General features: G+C 41.5%; 2 protein-coding genes across 9 annotated transcripts in view; one reads left to right on the forward strand and one right to left on the reverse strand.

Moving 5' to 3' along the window:
• Positions 1 to 1,736: 1,736 nt before the first annotated feature.
• DNAJB4 (DnaJ heat shock protein family (Hsp40) member B4) lies at positions 1,737 to 21,140 on the reverse strand. The gene is made up of 4 exons (XM_054286018.1): positions 21,034 to 21,140; positions 7,839 to 8,124; positions 5,072 to 5,646; positions 1,737 to 4,075 (listed from the first exon to the last, which is right to left on the reverse strand). The coding sequence occupies exons 2-4, from the start codon at positions 8,047 to 8,049 to the stop codon at positions 3,842 to 3,844; spliced, it is 1,020 nt and encodes a 339-aa protein (XP_054141993.1). The 5' UTR covers positions 8,050 to 8,124; positions 21,034 to 21,140; the 3' UTR covers positions 1,737 to 3,841.
• Positions 21,141 to 21,420: 280 nt separating this feature from the next.
• The window catches only part of FUBP1 (far upstream element binding protein 1), a 38,326-nt gene continuing 35,101 nt past the window's right edge, over positions 21,421 to 24,645 (forward strand). For 6 of the 8 annotated variants that reach the window (XM_054286050.1, XM_054286051.1, XM_054286054.1 and 3 more), the window contains exons 1-3: positions 21,423 to 21,626; positions 22,642 to 22,732; positions 24,582 to 24,620. In XM_054286050.1, the coding sequence (XP_054142025.1) occupies positions 21,513 to 21,626; positions 22,642 to 22,732; positions 24,582 to 24,620 (244 nt within the window). In that variant the 5' untranslated portion in view covers positions 21,423 to 21,512. Of the gene's footprint in view, positions 21,627 to 22,641; positions 22,733 to 23,686; positions 23,750 to 24,581; positions 24,621 to 24,645 lie in introns of all 8 variants that reach the window. The other 2 variants (XM_054286057.1, XM_054286056.1) reach the window with 2 other exon arrangements.

Consider the following 24,645-nt stretch of genomic DNA (forward strand, 5'->3'; position numbering starts at 1 on the left):
ATGACTTCTACTTTCTATGGCACCTAAGCAAGCTTCAAGAGATCAAAAACCCATCCCAGTTTCATGAATGACCATTTTATTTTCATGTATTTCAGTAGTTACAAATATAGTAGTTGACTGAGTATTTGCTTCCTTCTCCCAAGTAGCTTTATTAAATAATCAAGTGGGTTTTAAAACATAGCTTTTAAGCACATTTTTGATTAGAAAAATATTTTTTGTGAATCCTGGATTAGACAGATATTAATGCTTCCTCTCATACTTTGAAGTAATTTTACATGCTGGTTTCTGAAACATATACTTTTTTATCTCTCCATAAGAAAAGAAATACAAGCATTTATTTCATACCAGTTCTATAAGTTTTGTATTTTGAGCTTGAAAACAGTTGGAAAAGTTTAGTTTGCTATACACATATATATATATATATATACACCTCTAAATACACAAGATACTGCAATTCCTCAATTTAACACTACTCCTCTTACCTGAAGATGGTTACAAAAAAAATAGTTTTAGTTGCTGTAACTTTTTTTTTTACAAGTTGGATATGGTTACAAGATCCTGGATTACAAAATGCTTGATTCCATTAGCTTTTAAACGGACAAATAGGTATTTTAGGTTGATATGCTTTAAAGTCGTGTAGCTTGTAGCATTTGCCATCATAACAAAATATAAGAGAAAGTTAAAAACCAACTTTGCACTTTTTACTTAAAAACCACATAAGAAATGCAATACGGAACATACTGAAATGGAAATTTTTCAACAAACAATATATAGTATTAACAATATGCAGAAGCACTAAGCAGCAATTTTTTTTCTTTGTAATACTGCTCCAGCAATTGTTTACTTCCTGTAGATTTAGGACTACAACTAACTGGTACTGCAAGAAGAGATCTGCAGTTGAAAAACTGACTTGAACAATAACCCACAGAAATTCTACTCCTTTAAAAAATGGGATTATTCTTACACTCATGTAAAAATTACTGTAAATTAAATCCCAACTTCCATATGATTTACTTTCTGCAGTCACATATACAACACTGCTGTTTCGTAGGCTACCTAACAGAGCAGGTAACCTCTAAATTTCCACAGGCAAAAGGCTGACAGCAAATCTTGAAATACTTTCTTATGAAAAACAACAACAAAAAAATCCCAAACCCTTTGGAAGTGTTGTTAAAGCACTGTATTATGGTTTTAAACTCAAGTAATAAAGCATGCCCACAAGGCATTTCTTCCACCAATCCATGCTGCAACCAAGGGAACCAGCCCTATTACTGTATTATAAAACTAGACTATTACAGAGGGCTCTCCATCTCTCTATGCACTTCTGAACTCTAAAGACAACAGACTCATATTTGAATTTTAAAACAGTAACTCAATTCAAGCATAGAAAGTTTCTGGGCAACCCCTATCCCACACTGACTCTCAAACAAACTTTGCTTTAGATACGACCTAGCTCTTTTTTTTTCTTCATGGGAGTAAAGTTTGGCCTTTGAAAATAAAGAATACTTGTGATCAGCATGATCCTTAAATATCTGCCCTAGCCAAATGCTTTTACAGGGTTTTTTGTGCATCTTTCCAATCTGGCACAGACCTGCTCCCTAGGGAATTGTCACATGAGCACCATCTTTAGGCTAAACCTCATTTATAGAACATGACCCATAGCAAAAAATGCCAAGTCCAAGTTCAAAGAATGATTTTGCTTACAAGAAATCTCCTGGAATAAATCACGCAGTCCAGCACCTCTGCTCACACATGGTCAGCTGGAGCAGGCTGCCCTGCACAATGTCCAGTCAGGCTATGAGTATCCAGGGATAGCAACTCAAACTCTTTAGGAAACCTGTTCCAGTGTTTGATCATCCTCTCAGTAAAAATCTGTTTCCTTGTGTTCAGATGGAACCCCTAACTGTGTCCATTTAGTCCAGTCACTGAAAGCTGCTGAGAAGAGCCAGACTCCTCCATCTTCATTCCTCCTGCCAGGAGCCAAGATCTCCCCCAACTCTTTTCTTCCCCACGCCTGCAAGTTCCAGCTCTCTCAGCTTCTCACACGTGGTTCTGCACTAGAGCTGCTCCACTAAGTTTATCCTTCAAGTACCAGGGAGCCTAGCACTCCAGATGGATGCTCATCAGTGCTGAGTAACGAGAAAGGACCATCTCCCCTCACCTGCTAGCAAAGCTTTGGCCGCTGCTGCCACAAGGCTGCACTGCCAGCTCAAAGTCAGTTTACTGACAGGCTGCTGGCCAGTTACTCCCCAGTGGAGGATTGCCCCTTACAGAACTTTGTGAGAATCCTGTGTCCAGTTCTTCAGCCTGTCAGGGCCGCTCAGAAAGGCAGTACCATCAGCTGGTGGTACTGCTACTCCTCCCAGTTGATATGGTTTGTAAACTCCATCCCATAATCCAGGTCATTAATGATGATGACTAGTGTTGGCCCCAGTACTCAGCCAGAGGGTACACCACCACTGAGTTGCCTCCAACTGGACTTTGTGCCACTGATTAAACCCCCTATGCCCCCTCATGCAGTCAGTTTTTAATCCATCTCACTTCCCACTTATCCAACCTGTACTTCACCAGTCTGCCTACTGATGTAAAAGGCAAACAACACAGACTGTTCTCCCAAATCCCCAAAGCTTATTGGAGATGGCAGTAAGACTGGCCCAGCAAGATTTCCCTGTTGTACAACTATGCTGACTACCCCGACCACCTTTTAGAAATGCTCTCCAGGAGGATTCTTTTCCATCATATTATCAAGGGCTTAGGTGAAGCTGATTAGCCTGTGGATTCCCAAACCTTCCTTCTTGGTTTTCTTGAAGAGTGGTATTTTCTCTTTTCTAGTCTACTGGAACATCTCTTAATCCCCCTGGCCATTCAAAGACAAACAAGAGTGGCCCTGCAATGGCATTAGCCAGCTCCCTAAACACTTTGGGTGCAATCTGTCAGGCTCACAGAATTCCAGGTAAAGTGCACCCTAACCCAATCCTCCACCACCAACCAAGGCTCCAGATTTCCCCACTAGTCTCAGGGGCCTGGAATTCCTGCATGGTTGTTTTACTGGTAGTGACTGATGCAAAGGCAGCACAGAGTACCTCAGCCATGTCATTGGTCACCATCTTCCCTGCCCCATTCTACAGCAGGCTCATCTTTGCTGTTCTTGTCCCTGAAGAACCCTTCTTGCTATTCTGCCTGAAGGCTGAGGAACTATCCCACAGCAAATGGCTACTCTGGCTCCTCAGGCCATGTGCCCTTTGCCACACCCACAATGCAGTCCTGACACTTCTGGAGGCAATAAAGAGAATGCTTTCATTGCACAGGGGAGCTGGTCAGGAGTCCAAGCTGATTTTTCTGGCCTATGCTTTGTGCAGTGGAAGGCAACATACTGAAATGATCTCTCTCATGTGCTCTTTAAAATATTTATACCTTTGTGTATCTCTACTATGATTTAAAATTTCTGTATAAATGTGTAATGTTATAGACATGGTGAGGATATAAGAAATAATGTACTTGGAGGCTCAAGTACTGTATCAGAAATATGCACTGACTTTGTAAAAAAATTACTGTAATTATATTAAGCAAAATAATGACTAAACATTGCTGATTAGGAAGATGTAAAATAAAATGAGTGGTTTTCCCTGTAATTTTTACTGCAGAATTCATCTGTAGGACTTCTACTTAAACCCTTTTCTTCTCATGCAGCATTACAGTATTTTCCCCCCACCCATCCCACAAAACAAAAAAAACCAAAGATTCCACTAGGTGTTACAGATTGCACTTTTAAAGCAGACTCGCCAGTCTTCTGCATTTCCAGTGTCCTATTTTAATCTGTTGACATACACAGTCTTCCATTTTATGAAACTGGAAGATTTCGCCTAAGTACTTCTTTTGATGCTGGAGAAATGTTATCTGGGAAAATTACTTCAAACTCTATAATTAAGTCTCCCCGTTGGTCAGGATTTTTGGGAAATGGCAAACCATATCCTATAATTCTTCTTCTCATCCCAGGCTTTACCACTTCATTGACTGTCATGGGTATGGTTCTTCCTTCTATCGTTGGCACGTTGAAAGAGCTGCCACACAAAGCCTAAAGAAAGATTGTAATATGAGAAAAAGAAATTGGTCAGAACTTTTTTGTACCGATAAATGAATTTAGATTATTTAAAAGTGACTAGCATTCTAAATACCATTTCTCCTATGCACTTCTCAGATTTCAAAATTTTAATACTGTGTTCCTCTCTCAAAAAGAGAAAACTTTAATTTGTCGTTGAATATCACTGAATTTATGAATGTTACACAATGGCTACTGGAGGGTAATTGAGCTTTTATGTCCTTCAAAGACTTTATCAAATAATAAAGAGAGCTAAGCAGAATGAACTCCTTACTCCTCTACAGATGTCAGTCTTCTAAATTTCCAGTGGAAATTTCCATTGGAAATTTAGAATCCCATTTCACTTTTTGTTTGTTTACATTGCACAGGACTTTTTTCCTAATACATTATCAACCTCTATTATATCAAATTTCAGAACATTTAAGTGTCTATAAGCAGAGGTATCTAGAATCACAGCTGTCTTATGTGAACATCTGTGCACCCTATCTGCGGTGCCTAAAGAAATTCAAACAATATTGTTGCACCAAAATTTGAACATTACAGACCTTCTGCTTTATCCAACAGTTTATTTTCATTACTAGGATCTCTGAGAGTAAGACTTTGATTCCTGCAAGCTCACTTGATTCAGCACACTTAGTATACACTGGTAATGTCCAATTTACATAACAATGCAATGAGTCTAAACAGGCTTTTATCTGTGAAGGAACTGTATTATCCACATTAACATTAAATATTGTCTTTTCTCCCTCCCTCACTACTTTAAGTGCTTTACCTCACTTCACACTTATTGTAGAATTCTTTAAGGTACCTTAATTTACACGAAGTTCATAATGAAATCAAGAGTTTATTTCTCTACCTGATACTAATTAAGAAGAAAAAAATACTTTACACACACAGCTACCATACAGCTTTAACCATTGTGTCATATTGTAATAATATCAAGAGAATTGTTCTACCACAAGAGAAACTTACCTCCCTTAAGCTGATCTTAACAGGATAGACAATATTTGATCCATCTCTCTTGAAATGAGAGTGAGGTTTATCTTTAATGATAAAAACAATATCAGCTGGAATCGTGTTAGGTGTTTCATCGCCTTCTTTTGGAAAAGTGATCTTGGTGCCTTCTTTCCATCCTCTTTTGATCTCAATAGTGAGGATTTTGTCCTCTGTTCGGACACTTCTGCCATCTGGGTTAAGCCTTTTGCGTGAAATCCTCATTCTTTTTGTGCAGCCATGATAGATCTCTTCCAGTGACACTTTCAGTTCATGGATTACAGGGGGATCTTGTTTACGACGTAACTGGCTGCCAACTGTATTCCTTTCCCTTGGAAAACCATTCATACTGAAACTAGTGAAGGATCCAAATGGGTCACCATCCACCTCCATGTCTTCAGTGTCTCTGCCACCAGGCATCCTCCTCCCAAAGAAGATCTCAAAAGGATTTGTGCCACCGAAGAAAGCTGCAAATGTAGCATGTGGGTCTCCATGGAAGGAGTACCGGAAGGTGCCACCCTGGCCATCAGATCCTCCAGCTCCTCCTTTAAGGCCTAAACAGGAAAAATAAGGCAAGTTAAAAACAAATTGGGACTTAGTATAAGCTTTCCTGCTGTACAGTGTAATGATATCAGGACTGATGAGTCAGAAAGATATTTGCAGTAGAGTGAAAGGTCTGCTTTTCAGGGAGGATTCACCATGAGAATGTGAGGTACTAACTAGCAATTCAATAGCTTGAACAGCAAGCTTTCTGAAGCTCTAGAATGACTTCAGAAGAACAGGTATTCTGACACTGGTAATTTCATTTCATGTGATTGAAAGCAGTTATTTTAATCAATTAGCATCTTAAGAGCAGAAGACAGGTTTGCTTGATTTGAACTCCTGCTCTGCAAAGTGTTTTGGGAATTGCATCCTTCTACAAGGTCACTGCTGGGGAAAATTACTCACTAACCCCAAAATTACCACAGCTTGTGTTCCTATGGTACAAAGCATAGGAAGTCTCTTCAATGCAGCCACAAATAAAAGCATCATGGAACTTACTAAGATCCATTTGATACAAAACCCCTTGTATACACTATTGCTGTGTCCATGCAAAAAATCAGAAGGTTCAACAGTTTTGTTCTGTCTTTCACATGGTGAGATCTAAATCTCATTTTTTCATGCCAAGAACTCTCTCACTGAAAATTCTCTTGTACTTCCTGTGCTCCCATTTCAAATCAAGCTAAAATCAATTTTTTCAATGCCTCTTTGCCAATAAGTGTTCAATTACTTCCTTGTAACAGTGCTCTTCTGCACTAACCATTTCAGGTGCTTTCTCAGACTATTAGAAGGCTGAAAGTTCTTCTTAAGGTACTTTTGTCTTAAAGTAAACAGTCAAAGTCTTAAACTTAAAATGCTTGTTTTTTAAACTTTTTTTTCAGTCTTAGACCAACTCAAAACTACAGCTGCTATCATACTTTTATAACCATAGAAAAACGAAGGCTTACATTATGAGGGAGGCATTCTATAAATTTGAAAGAGGGGTTTGTAGGGGTTTTTTTTAGCTCAGTGTTCTCATGCATAACCTTAATGCTGGGTACCAACACTAACCAGCTAAGACATTAGACATTTCAATACCAGAGCAAAAGTACTTAAACTGGAGTTTGTTGGATGTCAAACATCCTTCTGACACACTACTGTTAATGCCAAATATGCAGATCAGGGGATTCAATCTGTGATAGCAGAAGGACACCTCCTGGAATAGCTGGCCAGAAGTTACTGAAGGTACATGCAGTTCCTGGCTGCAAAAACACTGAGGATTCCTCCTTCTTACAAACCCCAACCCTTTGCATTTCCATTAAAACCCTCTTAGAAGACCCTAGAGAGTAACTGAGGCATCAGGAGATATTCCCACATTCAACATTTTAAAAGATTATACTTTATATCTTTGCCCAAAATACTAAATGGTGCTGTTTAATTGTAAAATAATTGTAAAAAACATGGCCCCAAGCAAATAGCAATGAGCAGGCCTACTTGTCACAACGGAAGTTGTTATTTTAAAAGGAATTCCTGATACCATACACATTTATGGAAAGGGATGTTAATGACTTCCTCTGTTGCTCAATCATAAGACTGAAAGTCATGTCGGTCAAAAATTTAAAAAAAATAAAAAAAATCATCCTCTCCAGATAACCATTTTAGGATAAATGTGACATTTCTGAGGCCTCATTCTCTTGGCATGTTATCACTGTTTACAATTAAAGCTAAAAAATTGTTCTGGTATTTCATGACATCAGCCAAATTCTTTCCTCTCTAGGCACAAAGCCAAGGACAACTACAGGCTGGACACCTGGGCTTTTGCTCAGAAAGACTGCTTTGCCTGGATCAAGCAGATTGGCCTTAAGCAAAATTTTTAAAAAAGAATTCATGCCTTTTGAACTGCATCTCAAAAACTGCTCTGGCAAAGGAAGGCAGCAGTAAGAGATCATAGAAAGCTATTCATGTGTGATAGAAACTTATTCTGTTCAGTAACTTTTTGCCTGTCATGTATTTGGGATTCGTACTAAGCCCCATTAAATTAGGAAATTAAAACTTTACCAGCATTAAAGCCCAGCAATGCATTTTATACTTAAAATCCCATGAGCAGAACAAATACATTGTAAATATGCTGTCTAAAGAGGAACACATACTATGTCTTCATTTGTTTACTTTGCTTCATTCAACATGATGAAAGTGACCAACCAAAGCATAACAAAGGCATACATACCTTCCTCCCCAAACTGATCATAAATATCTCTCTTTTTGGGATCACTCAGCACTTCGTAAGCTTCTGCAACCTCTTTGAACTTTTCTTCTGCATGGGGAGATTTGTTCTTATCTGGATGCCATTTCAGCGCTTGTTTTCTGTAAGCCTTTTTGATATCCTCGTCAGAAGCCCCTTTTTCAATTCCCAGGATAGAATAGTAATCTTTCCCCATCCTGAGTGTTGGAGGAATTCAGATTTTCTTTGCTGTAAAGGAAGCAGCGTCCAGTGTCTTAGCAAGGTGGAGATGCTAGAGAAGGAAAAATAAAAATCAAACTTTGAATCGAAACAAACAAGAGCTGCTACAAAACAACAAACTCTAGCCTACATGAAGAAAGCCCGGAGAGGCTGTCCTGTTTCATTCCGTGCCCCGTGGCTCATTTATAAAGCATTACGGAGCGGGCACGCAGCGCCCTCCCCCGCAGGCCGCTCTTTCTAGAACGCCCAGCCCCTCACGTCACTTCCCCGCCGCCGGCCTCGGCTCGCGCCGTCCCGCGCCTGCGCAGCAGCGCCAGCCCGGCCCCGGCCCCGGCGCGCCCGAGCGGAGCTGAGGGGGAACGCGGAGCGGGAGCGGCGCCTGCACCAGCCCGGCACACCCAGCCCGGCACAAACAGCCGCTCCCGGGGCTCCTCTGCCCCCGGCGACAGGCTGAAACCCACCCAGAGTAATTATAGCGTTTTACTTCACTGTTTCTATAGAGACAGCTGTACATAACTCTTTTCCAAATATATCAACATGGAGCTGTAGCCTTTCCAGCAAAGGCTATGAAGAATTTTACACCCGTATCAACGACAAAGCTTCTGAAAGCAAAATTTCCTTTCTTTAAAAATAAAATTAGGCCACCCTCAACCACAGCTGACCATAGTCATGTACTATTATGCAGTAAGAATTAATCTGAGAAAAAAAATACCACCTTGTTTAGCACAACTCAAGCCACTAAATTAAAGCAGATCAAAATGTAAATCCTGTCTCACCCTTCTTCTATGGAATAGGAAATACCAAGATTATTATACAAGTATGGCAATATACCAAACATCCAAATATACCAAATATACAAAATATCTTTCATCTGATGAGATGCTAATAACAGAAAAATACTTAGTTCTTGCACATTTGTTTTAAAATATATAAAACAAATTCTACTACTGAAGTATTTCTTATGCTCCACAGAGAAAATACTATGGAGCATGAGAAATAAAATGAAGTTTTAGCCTGCAGGATTTCTTCCATACCTCTGTTAAGAGCTATAGGTCAAAAAATCAGCTACGTTTGTCAGTAGGGCAATGAACCACATGACAGGTTAACACAACTGAAAAATTACTCCTCCCTGGAACAAAGTATTGGAATACAACACTTTGAGTCATATCCAGACGTCGTCTGTATGAAAACAACTCTAGGCTGAATTATGAAGGAGGCTGCCTTCCTTCTAACAATAAAACCCACTAATCCTCTGACTCAGGGAGCATTACATTTGAAGCCGTTTTCTAGAACCTGCTCATACTTGCAAGAGATTGGAAAGAAGGGACAGAAAATGCTTCCTTAACCAGAAAGTACTAGAAAAAGATTTGGGACTTTACTTTCACTTTCTTAGCTTGCGTCATCCTCCTAATCCTCACACCATTATCTTTTCTTTTCCAATGTCAGCAATAGAATTTACTAGATTCCTTCCAGTGTTTCCACCTTGATGTGTTCCATCAGTATGCCCATTTCCCAGAATCCTTGCATTTCAGAGCCTGCTGCTTTGAGTCCAAGTCCCACAGATCCGTTCAGTGTTTGTAACCGCGGCCCCTGGGCTGGGAGCTCAGGGCTTTGCCCCGACGGGCCCCGCACACGGAGGCCCGGCGGGCCCTCACAAACCAGCAGCAGTGAGTCCTGTAAATCACTCAAGCCTTCCAGAAGCACTAAACTACACAGCTAGAAAATTAGTAAGGCCATAACCCAAGCTTTGATTAAGCATGATTCCGTAAGAAAGCTAAGGAAATTCTCAGATGTACAAATCCAGTAACACACTTGGCCAGGAAGCCACCTCAAAAACATAACAGAAACCCCCCCCACCATCACTTAACTTTCTCCCTCATTCTATCAAACCCCCCCCCACCATCACTTAACTTTCTCCCTCACTCTATCACATCAATTCTCCAACTGATATATCACATTATGACTCAATTAACCTTTTACATAATCAGTTATTTGTTTATACAGTCTTCAAATACAACAGCTACATTCCATTTCAAGCATACACAGAAAAAAGTTATCATCCTTCCAGTATCAAGTGGGATCTCTGAAGCTCTTGGTTATAGTCAATTCTGTAAAACAATTTCCCACCAAAACAGGCAGTCTCAGATGTGACTTTGTGTTCATATTCTGCACTGAGAAAGCCAACAGCCTGTATTTGTCCAGTGCTTTTTTACATCACTGGTTTTTGTTACAGTATAAACTGGGGGGGAAAGGAATTTCAGTTCAAGCTTTTTAACGCTGACTGGGGGGGAAAAATGGTACATTTTCAAATGTAACAAACTACTAAAATGCCAAATAGACTATTACAAATGTTATTGTCAGGAAAACTGAATAAAATTTTGAAAACATGCAAAACTTGCCTAATATAAGCAAGCTCTTACCTAGAAGATTTGCTATGTTCTTTGATCAAAACCTATGACATTCACTTTCGATACTGGACTTCCTTTTTTTATCTAAAAATGCATATGAAATACATACTATGAAACTGAAAATTCTTTCTTCAACAGCTGCACTTCAGAGACAGAGCCTGACTAATGCATTCCACTTGAGAATTGTTGCTTTAAAATGTCTTTTCCATTATTCTCTCTGAACAACTATAGTTTAACTCATATACATATGCCAAGAGCTATATATCTTGTTTGGCAGAAAGTGGGGGCAGGGTCATAGGAACAGCAGTGCTGATATCAGCTTTGAATCAGCTGATTTCTTTAAAAAAGCCTTCACAACAAGTGAGAGAAATTATGGAAGCATTTGTAATAACATACTGAACTCAAATTATAGATGCACCAGCGCATTAGGGAAAAGCTTCTTGGCAGAACAGTGTCAATATTCCCTGAAGTTGAATAAAAATGCTCATTATTTGATTTAAATTAAACCATTTCTTCTGTACTGCTCACTTATTAAACCACAGAAACAGAACTGAGAAAGACAGGACTAGATCACAGAACAAATTAAAGAGCAAACAAAACCACAAAGGCAAATTCCAGACAGATCACAACTATAAATACACATGGTGCACATAAATGTCAAGGCACAGGAGCCAAATCCCTCCCCAGGAAAAGCTTTCACAATTAAGTTCACAATATTTGCAAACCCACATTAATGAATGGAATAAATTCATACTCATCTACAATGGTTTGAAGAAAGCACACCCATATACAACAAAATAATTTCCTGTAACATCATCCATTGTTTACCTGGAAAAAAAATCCTACAACTCTTCTCCCTACCATCTTGAACTGGATGTAGCTGCTGCCTGAGCTATGTTTGTCTTTATGTACAATTTATACTGTGAATAAGGCCTGGTACATGCAAGCCCCATTCATGAGCTCTATAATTAAATAGAGTTTCACCACAGAACTATTCAGTAGCTGGTATCATACACAGAAATAAGTTTTGGAGTTTACAACAGAAGCAACAATTAGTATAAAAAATAGATCTAACATAAAATGCAAAGTGGAACCTGCAGAGCACCACAGTTCTTTCTAATGGATGGCCCTAAAAGAAAAGCTTCATTTAGTAATGCCCCTCATACCACAGTAAGAACCAAATTTATCAAATTTTTACTTGAGTTCTCTGTGGATCTGCTACTGTGACAGAAGTAAAAAGTTAACTGTACATAAGGATTCTGGGGCTGACTTTACAGCTAAATGAATAATCATAAAAGCAAAGTGAAATGCCACATAACTTACAATAAATTCATTGTATTTAGGTTACACCAGTCCTAGCATCAACAAATATGTATTTTTCATTGGCAGTATGTCTTTTAAAACAGCGCCCATAATATTACTGGAACATACATTAAATTCTGCCAACAGGCCAAAGGATATATTTTTAAGGTCTTTTGTGGAAAAGCTAACTTAAAATATACATTCCAGAAATTACATGAATTATTGAGTGTAAAATCTCAAACCAGAGATACACTGTTACCACTTCTGAATCCCAAAAATGTAGCATGTGATTCACATAGTCTTCTATTTCATTTGGAAAAGACTACATGACAAGATGCTAGCAATTTTTTTTAAATTAGTTTTAGCTTTCTTATTGCTTTTTGTAACAATAGACCAGAAGTCAGAAATAAAATGTACAACTGAAAACATTCATCACACTTTAAAACTTACTATAGTTTATAATATGCTAAGTTATGGGTTGGGTTCCTCTCCTCAGGAAATGATTATTTCCATTACACACTGATCAGAACACAGCAAACTTACATCTCACACCTGATTCCTGCTGACTAAGTCACAATCTCTACTACGGCTGGAACACAAAAATACTCTTGGAATAAACATCCACATTTTAACTTTTCACTGCTAAGAGGGAATGAACAACTTTGTGAAGGCAAGCAGAGCTCTTGGGATTCAGCAGTGATGTACAGATTGATGAAAACACAGGACTGCACTTACAAACTCAAAAGGAACCATCCAAAGTATGGTCACACAAAGAATTTCCATCTACAAGTTAAGACTTCCCCCTTCTACAAGAATACACATTCCAAACAAGAATACACATTCCAAAGGTGCTTTTCAATTCCTTACTCAGATTCTGCCCCATTTCAATCCCTACCAACGCATTTCTGTGAAGGGATTCTTGCTCAGTTTGAGTGGTGATCAGCAAAAATGCCAATCATGCAAAACATTCACCAGGTTCTCTCCTGTAACTGACCGTGCCTGTTTAACACACTACCGGGAACTTCAAGTAGTTAAGAATGTTCTCACATTCTTCTGTAAATATCTGTATGGAAAAGTGCAGTGTTTCGGTACAGAGAAATGCCTCCTGTTATTAGCAAAAAAACTTCACATTCACAACAAAGCTGAAGTTCTCTTTCCTCCAAGAAAATGATTTTAACAAGTTCTGAACAATTCACTACTTAAGTTGTAAGTCTGGGGCAAAGAAAACAAAAATACCGTAGCCAAACTTCTTTCATTTAGTTTTACATGTAAAAAAACCGGATTTTTGTCCTAACTACCTGCTGCTCTGATGGATATCACTCAGGAATTTGCCCAAGCCTCAAGGAATTCTGTCCTGAAATAGCCATAAGCAAATGAAGAGTTAGACTTAATCACATATTTATCACACTGTACTAGTCAGGTTTCTGACTCACGTGTCACCAACCTTCTCATGTTGGTTATATAACAAGTAAAGATATTTAACATAACAAACAGCTCAATGCTTTGTGTGTGCTCTGTTTCCCTCCAAGACTAGCTGCTTTTAATTTGATTGTAAAAACTCTTACAGCCCTTCTGTTAACTGTTTTAAGCAAACATACTGCTGCAATCCAACTCTTTCGGATTCTCAAGTGCCAACACACTGAATGTTTTCAATACCACCACAAAGGACTGATTTACTGCACATATTGGATGTACATATACTTTATACATAGCCAGGGGCTTCCATGTCCCACACTTTTCTCAGCATGAAGACTACACCACTTAAAATATACGTTGTTTATAAAAGGTTTTAAAAGTACTGATTAATTCTGATCAGTGACAAAAAGACTTCAAGATTGCTTGGTAGCCAGAAAATAAAATCAAACAACAAGTATTAGATACTAGCACACAAAAATCCCAGAATACATTACTCGTGTAAACACTACAGTACCATGAGTCCATCTACACTGTTAACACTCAGCTATTCTGCCTGCTTCAGCTTTCCCTAACTATGTGTATTATTTAAAATAAAAAATGTTCAGAGAACCATAACAGATAATAAAAAAATGCAAGTATTCCCACATGAGAAACAACTGAGGAGGACTGAATTCTTCAGTCTCCAAAAAACACAGAAGTCACTAAGGTCTGCAAGGTCAACAAATGATGGAGGAAGGAGGAAATGAATCGCTTAAGGTCTATAACCATTGCCAGAGGCAAACTGTAATCAGAAGAAGCTAGTTTAAATAATAAAATGAAGAAATTCTGTAAGTGATAGAATTCCCTGCCAAAGGACACTGGAGACTCAATAATGATGTCAGTGGGACACTGAATAAATAAGAGACATGCACTATATGTTTCTTAACAAAGAAACCAGAGCAGGAATGTCAGAAGATTAAAAAGATACTGAAAAAATGTGTGGACCTCTACTTGTTTGTCCTGCAGATGTGTTTATTACACAAATATTGGAAAATAATGACTAAGTATACTATACTATAATAAGTATATCTGTAATGCTTTCCACCTAAATAGAGAGGTGGTGTTTACAACAAAAACACTTTTTAAAAACAGGCATTTAGTTGCACTTGTGAAGATGTTTTCAGTAAACTGAGGCTTAAATTGAGATACACAGTCAAGAGATTCAGCCCCCCTCCTGCAACACAAAAGGGGCAGAAATATCTAAAAATACAAGGACAGGATGGGCAGCTCATTCTGCAGCCCAGCATTCCCCAGGGCACAGCCCAGGGCCAGCTGGCACAGCCCAAAGCTCCATTTGCTCGGGGCTGGACACGAGGGCAGCAGCTCAGAGCTGAGAACTGGATTGGCTCCCGACCACATCTTCCACCAATGAATCCCGGGGCAGGAGAACTTCTGTGACCTCACACCAGTGCTATGCACTGATTAACAGCAAAAGGACAATGGAAAACCCAGCACAAGTTCCCACAATAAGCCCTGCTGACTTTCCTTGAAGAAACTCGAGTTGAAGGAAGTGTTTAGAAGGCATTTATTGCAACACCCTACATAAGGTCAGTTATTACAATTCTGACCCCCCAGGAAACATTAGGATGGGCAGTGTGTTTTATTTAATATCTACTTCGATGGCTGGAGTATAGCACATCATCTCTTTTGGCCTAGAAAAAGGAGGGTATCTAGCACCTGTAACTATTTACTGTTTACCTTAAGCACCGTAGCAATTCCTTCATGCATAACAAAGTAACCCAGTGGGGTTTTTCCACCAAACAATACAAGTAATAACCTGCTGTCTTAAAAAAGATACGGAAATAATGAATCAGGGCACCTGTAGAATAAAGATACTCCTCACTCATTAGCTCTTGCAAAAACGTCTGTGACTGGCACTGACACAACTCAGATGTGACCTGATCTGAACCTGAAGTCTGTCCTTCCAGTGGTTCTCAGCCTACCATTAGGTACTTGGATTTGTTCTATTAAAAAAAAAAAAAAAAAACAAAAACAACAAACCACTGCCCCACCACACTGCCGGTTTGGAACATTCATTAGTGGAACAAAACACATTATAGAAATATTTTCCTAACGATGAGTATACTCTGCAGGTTTACACAGAAAGCTGACAAACTCATGTAGAATTTTATCACTACTTCTGTCATGTTCCATAACTGAGGAACAGGCAGAAGTCATGTCTGCAAATTATTTTTTCTTCTTGCAAAAGCATTAGGGTTTTTTTGACATAATTAAAAAGCTATCAATAAGAAACAACTGATTGATACAGGCCACACACAAGATAGGGTGGGTGAAAGGTAGGTGGAAGATGCTTGCACAATCCCCATGCAAATTTTCTTTGTTTTCTTGAGGTTTCTTCCCCTTTAATAATGTGAGAAGTTATTAGTTTCCAGAAGAAAATGAACTATTTTTTCAGCCCTGATGGAGAGATGAACTGCAAACACAATAAATCTAGCTGAAAAGCGACTCAGCCACACTGTATTGTTTTAATTGCTGTTATACTCATGCAAGATCAAGGTTATTAATGCACTACCAAAAAAGGAACTGCCCACATTTTTGCTGTGGACATGTGATCCCACTGCTCTTACATAAGCAAAAGAAGGTGCTCACACGAGAAGCTTTTTCCAGAGTGTGCTCGTCAAAATCCCACCCAGCAGCTCTGATTCATGCAGGCAGTTTTACATGCAAGGCTGAAAACACACACACTGAACGGTGGTACAAAGACAGGAATTTAAAAAGGAGATGTCAGCACAATGCTGCTCAACGTGAAAGGAGAACAGATGTCAGTAAGAATGTATTTCACCTACAGGAGACAGAAAGACAAGCAGCCCTAGTTATATTTACTACAATCTGCTGCAAGAGAAGTCAAAATAGTTGCTCACTACTCTTTGCAATGTTTTAACCACATCCCAGAGCTAAGTTATGTTTCATAACTGGTTTTTCCCTTCCTCATCAGCCTAGGAAAGTTTCAAGATAAAAAGCAGCTACTTTGCAGTTAATATCTTAAATTACTTTATTCCTCTAGATTAAATAGTGCATAGCTAGCTAAGAGGTAAAGAAGGTACAACAAGAAAGGTACAACTCAGCAGGAAAATATCTAGGTGTTCTGAAGGGATACCAAATTTCAGTATCTATTCTACTAAGAAACTATCGGAATTCAGACTCAGAAAAGATTTACCTGTTTGGGTTTTTTTTAATGTATGCTATGATACACCAACAGTTTGTTTAAAAAGAAGATGCTCTGACTCACAAATTAAGAAGTACAATTGTTAGCTTAATTAAACAGTATCAGAAAGAATACTACCAGAGATCAGGCCCGGGTAATAAGGATGTATGCCAATCAAGCTTTCGAGTAATCAAGCTTTTCCCACTTCAAGAAGAGAATTCTGAATATTAATTATGCCTCAAATAAAGTACTTACTCACTAATTAACAGGTCTTAAATGCACTTTCTTCAGTGCATTGCTGACAGAGGGATATTTTAAGACACTTCCATCCTCTACAGACACTGCTGCATTAATCATTTGCTCTCCTTTCACAGTCTCTCAGTCCCCACCTCAGCCTTTCTTTATCCCTATTCATATGCAACTTCCAGGACAGCTCCACCGCCCAACTCTTCAAGCAAGGCCTTTCACTATTCTCCCCCATCAGGGAAGAATTTTTCAGATGCTTACAGCAAATTCTCTGTGCTCTCCAAGCTTTCTTTCCCATGACATCGCCACAAAAACACCCAATCCCCTGGAACAAGTCAGTGCTGAGCACTGCTGACTCGATCACGCTGACTAATATTATCCAGCTGCCTTTGGCACAGCATTCCCTCTACAGAACGATCCCGTCTCTTTGCACAGCAGCTGTATCGAAGGAAGGAGTGAGTGTTCTCTGACTTATCCTCCTACATCGGACATACCCAATGCAACGGGGGCTTGATGCCATTTGAGAGCCTCCTGGAAGGTAACCAAAGTTTTAAATCAAATACATATCAAACGAGATGCACAAGAGTAAAACCTGCAAGGGAAGAGCTCTAAAGAGTCTACATTTACTCAGCTTCTATATGAAGTTTTGATATACTAAAACCTTTTTCTAGGAAAGGCAGAATGACTAAATGTACACCAAAACCACCAGCTATGACATTTTTTTCCCCTCCCAAACTCGCTATGTAAAAGTTATCCAAATACTACCCAAATTGTGGATCTGAAAACTGTAATTACTACTTCAGTGCACATGTATTAAATAAAAAAACTCATGACAGATCAACAGTTGTTTCTCTCAGCAGTTATTTAAGGGAGTTTCCCACTGATAATGTTGCAGATCCTGGACACATTTTGCCCAGCGCAGGAGCAGCAGCTGACAGGATCTGAATCCATTGATCTACACCTCCCAAAGTGAGGAAATCATCAGATTTCAGCCGAGCAGCAATGCCTTGCAGAAAGCATGGCAAGCACAGGTACAGCTGTCACAGTGGTCATCCTTCTCTCAGAGAACATCAGCACTTCTACACAGGCGTTCAGGGTACTGAGGCAGAGCTAAACAAAACATGCGTCCCAGGGGGTTGCACAGGCAGCTTCATGAGAAATGTAATTCTTTACTTATTGACCTTGTGAGATGCCTCCTTACTTGTACCAGAGAATCACTTCTTTCAGAACAGCCTTACCTTTTGGTCTGGTCACCACAGAGCAAAGCTGAAGTGAATTGTAAAAGAGAAAAAAAAAACAATCAACCCAGCAAAACTCAATGCACTGAAGTGGCTTTGGTTATGCAGAAGATTTGTGTCAGTTCCACACTTTTACACTGATGCTTTTGCAATACCTGAACTAATATAGAAATACCCTGAAGATCTTTTGATAAAAGGATTCTTTCACACACAGCATAGGATTACTTCTTTCCTCAAAACCATCCATTACTTAAATCTGTGATAACCCACACAAATAAAAGGTTTTCTGACTTGTCAGGTATTTACACTCACTGTTTCTCAGTGAATACATCTAGTAGAATATTTTAGTCTGATGATTACTGCAAAAAACCATTATGGCCTGACAGCCATGGGGGATGTCATAATCTAGTAAATTCAGTTAAGGGAGACATCAGCCTCCAATCTCTAAAAGAAACAGTGAAGAGACTTTAAAAAAAATCCATATTCATCTGTTTCTTATACTGCCAGCTATCTATCTATCTATCTATCTAGATTCTGAAAGGTAAGATGTTCAATTCCCTACTATTCATCCTTCTTTAGTAAGAGTAGTTACTGCATGAAGTGAACCTTATTTTGCACAACAAATGCTCTCATGCTCTGGCAGCCCAAGCAAACAACTCCTTACATCAAGCACACTGAACTTCCTAGAAGGCATCGAGGAAAGAGGCAGTGCAGGCAACCCCTGCAAGAAGGCAGGACATCCTGCTGTATGCTGCTGTGATAACGTGCCAGCAACATCGAACAAATACTGCAGTGAGCACTGTTATGGGGTTGGATCCTCACCCAACTCCATTCACAGATTAAACAGAATGAATTAATCCCTTAGGGATAATTTTCTTAACAGAAATATCATCTAATAGAGGGAAATGAAGACGAGAGTGCTTAAGAGATGTGGTTTTCTAGCAGACAGGTTATAAGTGCCATCATGGGAAATACAGACACATGAAAGTGTTAATAAAGGTCATTAGATCAACTTAGGAACAGTGAAAGTAAAGGCAAAATATTTATATAGTGTACAATACTGTGAGATCGTTCTCCTCTTCAGTTTGCTAAATCTCATATTCTGACTGCAAAGCCTACAGTGACTTCAAGAACTGAGAAGACCGAGGAATAACAGACATACTAAATATCACTCTCAGCCTTCAAATAAAGCATCACCTCAAAGAGCAGCAAAAAGCTGATTAAAACCCCTGAAAATTAACATTCGCCTATCATCAGTTGTTTATGAAGTCAACTAGAACACTTACCATAGCAGACAAGAGTGTTTGTATTAGCCCAAGGTGTTATGACTGATTAAAAATTACCAGCATTGCATGGCTACTGGCTTGTCCCACAGAACTTAGCAAAGAAACAGCCGCACATTTTGTAACTGTAAAAGGCAGAGCACACCGATGCTGCCCTTCATCCAGTCAGGAGAGAGCCAGAAAACACATAGCCACTGGCCAGGAGTGGTTTCAATGTGTCACAGTCAACTACTATTGCTCAACTCCAATTATACAAGTAACTACTTGCTACACAGTCAAACTATTAGTAGCTAAAAGAATGAACAAAGAGTGTTTAGCAACAGCAGCAAAGAGCCAAGCATAAGTATTAGATTCCCACACTCCAAGAGTAATTTAACTTTTTCCCCAATCCCTCCAGCTAACACAGCTACATTAATGGAAAGTATAAGCTAATTCTTATGTACAGGCTTTTGCAGCAAAAGTCTCATGGCAGCAAGTTTCACCTGGCTGTAGCAATATACTGTCATCTGCCTAGAAACATATAGGAATTTTTAACTTCGTGGAATATATTACTCTTATAACCTTTCTTAACTGCACTACGTCGATAGTATTATGGGAGTTAAAAATCTAGCAAATTTTAGCTTCCTTTAGTGAAGTTACCTGCACTAGAGAAGGCAGGATAATCTGAGCTCAGCAACACTGTGACTTATAGTCTATTGAATTCATCCCAATTATAATCGCCTTAAGGCAGCAAGGAACTACAAGGCAGCACTGAAGGACAGGGGAGGGAAAACACTGAGAGCTATTTTCTTAAGCGAATCCAAGAGTCCCCGCACACAGCCCCAAACCAGACCAAGCCCAAAACAACAGTTTCCCAAGTAAAAGCAGTGACCACAAACAGACCACACTCACTTAAGGCTGGAAGAGATCTGCCACGCTTCACTTTCAAAGCAGGTATGCTTTAAAACAAGGCATGACATTTATGTCGTGATGAAAAAGGAACAGCTGAATGCACAGAAATATTCTTTAAAAATTGTAAGGCATCTCCTCAGAATGGTTCAGAACGCCGTCGTACAGCCGTTCCGCTCCGGTATTATGCAGTGTCTATTGCTAGGATTCCTAAGGAGATGTTCTACGACCTTATCCTGATGTGAAGCCTTTACAACACCATCATCCCTTTTCAGCACGACAGTTCATCCCCACCGGGTCACAGGACCTTAACAGGACCCAGATTAAAGCATTACACACTCCAGTTTTTCATTAAAGCTTGTGCTTGCGCAGCCAAGACCACAATCCCCCAGCTCTAAAGATCGTACATCAACAACGAACATTTTCGGCTATGAAATAACCATGGACAACCGCAGGACGAAGCAAGCGAAGCTCCGCTAGAGGAGAGAGCTGGTCCCGTTTCGCGGGGTGTGGAACGACCCAAAAATCCGTTCGAAACGAGCGGCCGCGCCCGCAGGATGGCAGCGGGCCGCGAGCAGCGGCGGGACGGGCCGGCTGCGGGCCCTGCCCCCAGCCCAACGGCTCGGCCGCTCCGCCGCCTCGGCACCGGCCGGCGAGCCGTCCCCCGCCCCTGCCGCCCGGGCTGCCCCACCAGGCGCCGAGGCGGCTCCCCCGGAAACGGCGCTCGCGTTATTGTCTGTGACAACGCCCGGCGGCCGCGCACCGCGGGAGCCTCTCCCCGGGGCACCGTCGCGCTCCAGCGGGAAGACAGCCCGGCGCCCCGGACCCCGCCTCAGCCCAGGGCAGCGCCGCCAGCTGCCACCGCCACAGCCCGGGCAGCAGCCGGGAAGGCAGAGCACCCCTAAAGCGCAGTACGGCGCGGGCAGGCCGCGCTGCCGCAGCCCCGGGCCGGTCCCGCGCGCCCCTCGCACTCACCGAGCGTCGCCGCCGCCTCAGCCCGGGCCCGACCGCGCTCCCGGCAGCCCCCGCAGCGCAGCCTCCGCTCCTCCGCGCGCACCCGCGGCTCCACAGCAAATGACGCGAGAACTGCGCGCTGCCTCCCCCCACCCCCCCACGCGCTGCCCTCACTTCGCCCCACGTGACTTTTCCGGCCCTATCAGCAGCGTCTGCAAGCTCTCGCGCCTCCCGTGGAAACATCGCGATCTCACCCCACCCCCTGCGAGGCGGCCCGGGAGGCCCCGCGGGGCCAGCTGGGCGGGGCCGGGAGAAACGCCGCGAGGCTTCTCCGCCGTTCTCCGGCGCCCACAATGAAATCCCGCCCGAGTTCTCGCGAGGTTTCGGCGCGCTCCCCCCGAGCACGATGCCGCGCAGGAATGTGAAAGGCGCGCGCCCGCCGCCATTTTCTCTCTTTCTTGGCAGACAGCGGCAGCGGCCGGAGCGGCGCCGGGGAGGCCATGGCGGACTATTCCACGGTGCCCCCTCCTGCCGCGGGCGCGCCCGGGGGAGGTGGCGGCGGGGCTGGAGGAGTGAACGATGCCTTTAAAGACGCGCTGCAGAGGGCTAGGCAGGTGTGTGTGGCTCCATCGAATCAATGGGGTCCCGGGGCCTGGGGGCCGCGGTCTCGGAGCCGCGGGAACAGTGAGGGCGCTGCGCACTGGGCTGCAGGGAGCGGGGCCCCTCCGCCAGTGTGTGTGAGTATGAGAGTGTGAGTGTGTGTGTGTGTGAGTGTGAATTGGGGGGAGCTTTGTCCCGTCCCCACGCCCCCTTTGCGCCACCCGCCCGCCCTGGGCCGCGAGGTATTTGTGGCCCCGCTCCGCCATTGCCCGCGAACGGCGCCGGGAGCGGCCCGAGGGGAATCGCGGTGAGCAGAGCGGCCCCGCGGGCTCCGTCCCCGGCGGCGGGGAGGGCAAATCTCGGCGGGCGAGTAGCGGCGCGTTATCGGGCCGGGCCCGGCGCGGCGAAGGGACGGACGGGCGGAGGGCGGCGGCTCCGCGGCGCGGGCCGGGCTGTGTTGCCCGCGGCGCCCGCAGCCTGCTCGGACCGGTTGGGCGGCCTGCGGGGCCAGGGCCGCCCTTGCGGAAGCTCTTTATCCCGCAGCTTTATTTGCGGCTTCTGCACCACGGGCCATGTTTTCGTCGCTTCTCGGGCGAAATGTTCGCCCTGCCTCTTAATAAGCGCTCGCGGTTTTGGCAGTATTAGAGGACGCGGTGTGGTCGGGTTTTGAAATTGTTTGGCCGGTGAGGCCTTGCCGTGAGATACCGCGGTGTTTGGCGAGGAAGGCGTAGAGAAAGAAAATTCCCGTGTAGGAAAAAGGTTTTGGTGTTTTAAGGCCAAGTTTTCGGTTGGGAATTTTTTTGTCGCTGAGGAAAATTGAGGCGGCTTTCCTGCTGAAGGATGAGCGCAAGTCTTTAAATCGCAAAAGAAAACCTCTATGAGCAAAACTGGTTTTGGCCTTTTGTTGAATGGTTTGGGGTCTTTTTATTGCGCGTTGTTTAAATCCCTGAAACCTTTTAGAAAACGTGGAATGAACATGGGCCGAATTAATTACTTTTTTTCCTTGGCTCACATCTGCCTTTTGTTTAGATTGCAGCGAAAATTGGAGGAGATGCTGGCACAGCAATGAATTCAAACGACTACGGTTATGGAGGGCAGAAAAGACCTCTCGAGGATGGAGGTACGCACTCATTCCTGCTGCATTTCTTTTCGTGGAGCGTGGCCACTGTGCTAGAAAGATTGTGGATTCGGGTTTTTTTTCCATAGCAGAGCATTCAAACATTTTGTTCCCTTCATAGATCGTGACATATTTTTTCATTTTCAGTTTAGTGGGGAAGTTTTAAATCGTTGTGCTCTAACCTGAAGTGAATGTAAGACTATTTTACAGTATTTTAAATGTGGTATAAGTGCTGCAAATAGAAAAATGCATGCTGGGGAAAGGGACAGAAATATTCAGGTTGCAGAATGCCTATGCAGGTGTCATTGAAGTCTTTTGTGGTTTTGTGGGATTGGTTACAACTCATAAATTGCAATTAGGGCAGGAAGTGCTGGATTGTTTCATTAACTGTATTGCTGCACTCTTTCAAATAAAAGTATTAATGCATTTCATTGTGAAAGCATAAGACTTTAAAAAAACACAGGAAAGTAAATTTTCTGCCTTGAAGACATTTTTGTATAGTGTAATAGTTCAGCCTACAGCACGTGTGAACCCTGATAAGATCATACTTAAATCCTCTGACTTGTTGCAGCTTTTTCGATTTGCCTTGCACTGCAGTAAAGTTTTCTCCTGAAATATGTGTGTGTCCTCTTCTGTCTCTTACAGAGCATCCACTTTGAACTTAGCAGGGTTTGATATGGTTAATATACACACCAAATCCTATCTAAATTACAGGAAGAAATCTTTGAACTCGCTGAAATGTTCTCATAGGTCTCACAAAAGAGAAATGCCTTTTTTTTTTCTTTTAAGAGGATTGAAACTCAGTCTACAGAATGTAACTAAGGCTTTATATCAGGATTTCTTGTGTCCTACAGTAAAGTTTTTTTTTCTATTAAAGGTGAGGTTTTTAATATACAAAAATGAGCTAATGATGCTTCAGATGATATATGTAATGTATTCTTTTTATTTTATGTGTAGATGGCTCTTGGACAAGTCCGAGCAGTACAACACACTGGGAGGGAATGCCCTCTCCTTTTAAAGGCAGGAATTTTTATTTATTACCTGTGTTTAGTATGTAAACATGACATAAACTAGTGGATCTTTCTGGATTGACACAAATATTTCTTGGAATATGTGGCTGAGTTTTTGCTGCACATAAATTATGGTGGTTCATGTAGCCTTTATTTTGGGGTGGGAAGGAAGCATCTGAAGTGTTATCTTTTCAGATACAGGTTCATGATGCCTTTTCTCTACTGTACAAAAAGGATTTGGACAATAGTGATGTAGTTACTGTGAATTTGCCTTTTTTTTTTTTGAAGTTTTATACTATGAAATGCTTGATATTTGGATAGGGATTTCATATCAACATTCAGATTGAGATTGCATTGCCGTGTGATACTGTTGTATTTTCAGATGTTTGGTCTAGATTTGTGGTCATTGTCTGAATTATTTTTTAAGTTATTGTTGATTTTTGTATGGATTTGATTTTTTTTTTCTTTTTTTACTATAGAAGCATCATTAGCTTGAGCAGCCAACAAAGCTGGACTTTGTTCCTTGTCTTAGTTGAGTTTCAGTGACTGGGTATCTGTGAGCTATCTACACACAGTGCGTTCTGAAAGCTGCCTTTTGTTAAACTGAGAGATACATGGAAAAACCTAACATCTTTTCAGCTATACTAACCAAGTGCTGAGTGCTGGTCAGATTCTTTCTTTTATTCAGATGATCAACTCCCTGAAATTGGAGGAGGAAAAAGAAAGAGAGGAAAAAAAAAAGGGGGGTTAAAATGCACTGGAAATTTACTATTCACACTAAAAGGCTTAAAGAGTTCCTGAATTTCTTGGCAAAAAAAATTTAAAAAATCTTAATTTTGCAGATCAACCAGATGCTAAGAAAGTTGCTCCCCAGAATGACTGTAAGTAATTTTTATTTTGTTGCCA

This window comes from Melozone crissalis, unplaced genomic scaffold (genome assembly GCF_028551555.1).
Source record: "Melozone crissalis strain CALT ecotype California unplaced genomic scaffold, PUWL_Pcris_2 ptg000045l_1, whole genome shotgun sequence".
In the NCBI taxonomy this organism is placed as follows: domain Eukaryota; kingdom Metazoa; phylum Chordata; class Aves; order Passeriformes; family Passerellidae; genus Melozone; species Melozone crissalis.